The sequence below is a fragment of the Oncorhynchus gorbuscha genome, linkage group LG21 (genome assembly GCF_021184085.1).
Source record: "Oncorhynchus gorbuscha isolate QuinsamMale2020 ecotype Even-year linkage group LG21, OgorEven_v1.0, whole genome shotgun sequence".
NCBI lineage: Eukaryota > Metazoa > Chordata > Actinopteri > Salmoniformes > Salmonidae > Oncorhynchus > Oncorhynchus gorbuscha.
This window is the reverse complement of record NC_060193.1, coordinates 30,368,306-30,374,305: the sequence shown is the minus strand read 5'-3', so window position 1 is coordinate 30,374,305 and position 6,000 is coordinate 30,368,306. Positions and strand designations below refer to the sequence as shown.

Below are 6,000 nucleotides of genomic sequence, written 5' to 3'. Positions count from 1 at the left end.
GCACAGTAGGGAGGAAGGGGGGGGGGGATGCGAGATGTGGAGGGGTGGAAGAAGGGGTTGTAGCGGTGGGGGCCGGCTACTTCTCCGCCTTGGCAGAGAGGGAGCAATTATGAATCCCTCTCTCCATCCCCTCGATTCCTCCATCCCCTCTAGTCCCAAAAAAGGATATAAATAAACAGCCAGTCCTCCCAGAGCCCTCGCCAGAAAGGGGAAAAGTTTTACACGAGAGGAGAGGAGGAACGGAGAAGAGAGGAAACCCCTTGTCTCTGGTGTCAGAGTGTGTGTTCGGTGGTAGCAGTCGTGGTCAGAAGAGAGAGGGAACACATTCCTCCACCATGGGGTGAGTACTGCAGCGATAGAGGGGACGCTGTGTCGTCCCGACTGTGAGTTTATCATCTTTCCCATCGCTGTGACTGGGAGAGTTTGTGCGTGTGTGTGTTTACGAGTGCTTATCCCAGCAGCTCGGATGAGTTATGGGCTCACTTCATAGGGTTAAGGGTAACTGTGAAACTGAGAAACACACTGTGCTCTCACACACAACCAGAAATCACTTCTGGCATTTAGGAGAGTGTGTGTGTGTGTGTGTGTGTGTGTGTGTGTGTGTGTGTGTGTGTGTGTGTGTGTGTGTGTGTGTGTGTGTGTGTGTGTGTGTGTGTGTGTGTGTGTGTGTGTGTGTGTGTGTGTGTGTGTGTGTGTGTGTGCCAGAGGAGGCTGGTGGGAGGAGCTCTAGGAGGACGGGCTCATTGTAATAGCTGGAATGGAATCAAGGGAATGGTACGAAACACATGGAAACAACTTGTTTGTCATTCCATTCATTCCTGCCATTACAATGAGCCCGTCCTCCTAGAGCTCCTCCCACCAGCCTCCTCTGGTGTGTGTGCATGCCTTCATGCGTGTGTGCGCAAGTGGATGTGTGTGTGTGCTAAGACGGCATTACTTTAAGTGCATGGCATCGGAGCAGACCTGTGACTATAATTGACTGTGCATAATGGAACAACCTCACGACGTAATTCTTTCTGAGTGAAACTTTTACACCGGCGCAGAAGAAACGCCAGGCAGACGGAAAAACAACTTAAGTGGCCCCGCTGTCTCGGAGCGGGGGCATTTACGTCCTTATGATTTATATTCACTCACAGTCCAAGACTTTTCCAACATGCAGGCTTGTTTTTCCCAGCTCGCCTCCAGACTACATTTATTGCCCTTCGTTTAGCGTCAGCGACGGTCGTGGCGTGGGTCTGTGTAACCTTGCTGCGTACGTCTCGTCTCTTGTCTTTCGCATTTCTGACAGCTCCCAGCTCATGCTTCAATTCGCCAGAAGCGTGGGGTCTCTTTTACGCGTTTCCCTATGTGCGTCCATGGTGATGCTAAATACAATTTTAATAAACACATCACAGTAAACATCGCCAGTGGCTCCCAGGAACACAGCTGTTCGCAGAGTGAAGCCAATCTTCGTGGGAGTCGGTGTCCGTGTCAGACCCTGGGAGGGAGAGATTCCTCTAAAAACATCTGTATTGAGATAGAAATACAAACCGTTGTGCAGCATCACCTCTGACCTCTAACCTTTTTAGAGTGGACGATCCTGATTTGTCCAAACCCCGTGATGACTGGAGTCTGTATGGAGGAAGCTTAGGGCTTCCCTGCTGGTCAGTTTCCTTGTTAAACTCTAGAGACAGCATGCTTCCCTCTCCTTCTTTCTCTCTCCCGTTCTCTCTCTCTCTCTCTCTCTCTCTCTCTCTCTCTCTCTCTCTCTCTCTCTCTCTCTCTCTCTCTCTCTCTCTCTCTCTCTCTCTCTCTCTCTCTCTCTCTCTCTCTCTCTCTCCACCAACTGTCTCTTCTCTGTTTGTCGCCCATATTTACAAGGTTATTAAACACAAAAGACACATCCTTCCCTACTAACTATGGGCCTATCCCTCTGTTCTTAACTAACCACAGTGCTTCATCAGAGGGCATCAGCACTCTGCACATGCTGTTCTAGTTCTGCCTAAGACTGGACTCGGGGGAGAATTCTTTGCATTGTTCTATTTACAGGCGAAGTATCCCTGCAGTCCTGCTGGCTGTGCAGTCAGGACGGGGGATAGGAGAGGCTTCCGTCACAGTAGATTTACTGTACCTGATGCTGGGGATGATGTACCTGATGCTGGGGATGATGTACCTGATGCTGGGGATGATGTACCTGATGCTGGGGATGATGTACCTGATGCTGGGGATGATGTACCTGATGCTGGGGATGATGTACCTGATGCTGGGGATGAGTTTGTTGTTTGCTCTGATGATAGGTGGCTTCTTCTTCACAGCTTTTTGGTCCGTTCTGGTCTGTTGCTCATTCTGCCCTGAAAACCTAACAATCTGGTTTTGTTGGTCTGGTTGTGGAAATGTCTCTGGGGCATTTCTTTTGGGATTTGTGCGTCCCTTGCTGTTGGTTTTGGTGCGGGTGTCTGTCGGTATCTTGATTGGTGTGGAGAGCTCTTTTATCATCTGAAAGGGCCGAGTATGTTGATGCCCAAAGTGTGTCGATGTAAGTATTATAAAATTTGGTGGGTGCTTATACACGCATGTGTGATGTGGACACGTGTTGTTTTTTTCCCACCCTGAGACACTCGCGGAGAGTGGGGTCACAGCCAGGGTCTGCCATTATCAGTGGCGACCGTGCAGCAATTAGGGTTAAGTGCCTTGCTCAAGGGCACATAGACAGATTTGTCACCTTGTCGGCTCAGGGATTCACACTAGCAACCTTTCAGGTTATTGGCCCAGCACTCTAAATGTTAGGCTACCTGTGGCCAACACTGATTGTGTGTACAATGTATGTAACGTTGGAGCAGTGTCTCTTGACAGATGGGGTGTTTCTGGCTAGAGGATTTTGACTAGAGGAAGAGATAATGGTCAACGTTTAACTTCCGACTAACATTCCATCAGACTGCAGTCTTTGTCTGGCACTCTGCTCTCAAGTGGTGACACACCAGCATTGCCTGGTAACGGTGTCTGTTGCAATAAGATCTCATGGTTTGACAGTGTCTGACTTGAGTGTTCCCAACCTGGTCTCAGAGCATATTGTATTATTCTGTATGCAAATCCAAGATACTCCATTTAGTATGATATTGTTTCGTATGGTATGTATTCATTTGTGGATGTGCATCATCCATTTAGTTATGATATATTACTAATTTCAATTCGTCAGGTATATTACGAATTACAATTCAGATGACATTTTGCAATTTGTATGATATGTTACGAATTTGTTGTGGCTAACGTTGGCTAGGTGGCTAATTTGAGCTAGGCTAGGGGATAAGGTTAGGGTTAGGGGTTAGGTTAAAGGGTTTAACATTGAGTTAAGTTTAGGCATTTTCATTTCGTTTGGTAAGTTAAGTGTTAAGGTTTGGTTTTGAAGTAGTCAACTCGGTGGGACTTCCTATGGGTTAAGGAAGGATCACGTTATTCCATCCAGGTCAGGGTTCCCCAAATGGTGGTTTAATTTGTAATCTGAACAAACTAATTAGAAATGTCATTTTTGTGTGTACTATTTATAACTTTCATTGTTGGACATAAAAGACTGTAAAAAACACCAGGAAATCAGCTCCAAGTGATTTTTCTGTTCCCACATAATATAAAGACACATGGTAGAAGAAGAAAATGGACTACTTCAAAATGGAGACGGTCTCAATGGAGCTGCCCGTGCGCTCACAGACGCCACAGCGGGACAAATACAACGCTGCGATCTCTATACATTCCCATGCTAGATTTACAGCCTCAACCCACCTTTCAAATCCATGACAAGATACACAAACGCGCTGGTGTGTCGCCTCTGTTTTCTAAATATGTATTTGCTCAAAAGAAAAGCAACGGAAGGGCTCCATCCGTTTTATTAATGGCTAAGTCAGCGGCTTCATTTGGATTAGGCCTGCAGGCCCTGCTTGGAAGTTATTACTTCACAATGCCATCATGTAAGCAACAGCCCATATGCTTCTCATCACAGGGGAATGGCATTCGTCCAGAGGGGAAAAGAGAAAGGCAAAGTTGAAAGATGCATATCAGATCTACAGTATGTCCCTCGGGAGACCGTTACATGTCTCACACACACATTCACATGCACGCGCACGCGCACACTCTCCCTTTCTCTCTGGGAATGGAGGGAGACCTCAGTGACGTGGTGGCGGCTGACATTTTTTGGGGGGGTTTGAGGTTTCGTGAGTCACTTTTTCCCTCGGGGGGTAGCCGAGCAGTGCCAAGTTCCCATTGTGTCCGTCCCAAATATCAATTTTGGGACGCGAGTTAGAAATAGCCAAGAAACGAGACGAGTAGAAGTGCCGTGGCCAAACGAGGGAAGAGGATGTAGATGTAGAAAAGGCCACTGCTGCTTAGTTGAGGTTGTATATGTAAGGTAGCATGGAATCGGGGCAAACGTTTCACACCCTCACACCTAAGGGACTGGGGGGGACATGACTCCGAGCTTTCAGGCTCTAAAAAAGTACTTCAGATTTGACTCGAGGGTAACGTGATTGAGTGCTACTGAAGTATCGCTCAAACACTTACACTGACCAGGCCATGTGTTTCCGATGAGGTCTGAGCTACGATAGCGTGTCGCTGACGCTTGCCCTGTCAGACGGAAACGAAATCTAGGACACGTTTCCGCTCCCCCGAGGTGAGTGTCTCGCTCTCGCACGTCTCAGCATTTATGCGAGGAAATTGAATTCAATAAATCTCTCTCTCGAGTGTGTGAGATTAAACAAAAAGGATGGAGGAGGAAGATGGAATATTTGATACCTAAATATGGCCATATCCATCTCTAGCACTCTCCTGAGTCATGCGCTCCGTTTCGTCCCCTGTCCTGGGCTAAGACGTGTGCGGGATGGAGGTTGCTGCTGGGAAGACGTGTCTGCGTCTGGTCTACGAGATCAGTGGTTCCCAACTCCAGTCCTCCAGTACCCCCCAACAGTACACATTTGTATTGTATCCCCAGACAAGCACACCTGCGGGGGTACTGGACGACCGAAGTTGGGAACCACTGTATTAAATGACATGACAGGGGGGTCCAAAGATTTTTAGGCCAATGATGGCTAACTTAAGTGATATTTGATTTCAACCTGAATTTTAGCCAAGCAAAATGTTATACACGGAAACCCACCTGTGGAGAAATATTATTTGATATAAACATTAGAGGGCAAAATTGGTAACATAAATATATTGCTGCTCAACACCGTAGGTAGGCTACTTACTATATTTTGAAAGAAATGTTGTTTAGTTGAACGTGTCTCACCCTGGCTAAGAGGGGCTGTGACTAAACTCAATTCGGTACCATAGATCCAACTACACCACTCTAAGTTTACACCAAGAGCATGGGGAGCTCTAAATAGCATTTGTACCATAGGCTACACAGGTTATTTTAGTTAGGGATTGAGTGGAAGAACATGGAAGGAGTGTCAGAGGCAGGTCACTCTTCGGTCTGTTTGATTTCCCTCCAATTGTCAGTATCCATAAATGAACCAGTTAGTGGTGCACGAAAATGGAGGGAGGATGTAAAACTAAACCAGTTACATAATCAAATGAGACAAAAAAAAAACGGTTTCCGTGCAGGTGGAGGGAAAGCATGACGGCTAACTAACTCCGGGCATCGTCTATCAAATCATACTTCTCTTAACAAAACCGAGGCTTCCAAAAAAAAGAGCTCTGCCACAGCTTCAGTCAAACGTAGCGTCCCTCTCCCCTGCATCTTATCCCCTGGGCGGCCGCACCTCAGACAACGAAAACAACGGTCATAAAAACAGGGTGGCAATCACATTTCTCAATTCGTCACGGTGTTAACAGGCACTCAACTAGGAGCACATACAGTGGGGAGAACAAGTATTTTTTTATACACTGACGATTTTGCAGGTTTTCCTACTTACAAAGCATGTAGAGGTCTGTAATTTTTATCATAGGTACACTTCAACTGTGAGAGATGGAATCTAAAACAAACATCCAGAAAATCACATTGTATGATCTTTAAGTCATTCATTTGCACTTTAT

The 6,000-nt window shown here is 46.6% G+C and overlaps 1 protein-coding gene across 1 annotated transcript in view; it reads left to right on the top strand.

Moving 5' to 3' along the window:
• The first annotated feature begins 210 nt into the window (after window positions 1-210).
• pde5ab (phosphodiesterase 5A, cGMP-specific, b) overlaps window positions 211-6,000 on the top strand; it is a 125,533-nt gene continuing 119,743 nt past the window's right edge. The window contains exon 1 of the mRNA XM_046318977.1: window positions 211-340. Coding sequence (XP_046174933.1) covers window positions 336-340 — 5 coding nt within the window. The 5' untranslated portion in view covers window positions 211-335. The remainder of the gene's footprint in view (window positions 341-6,000) is intronic.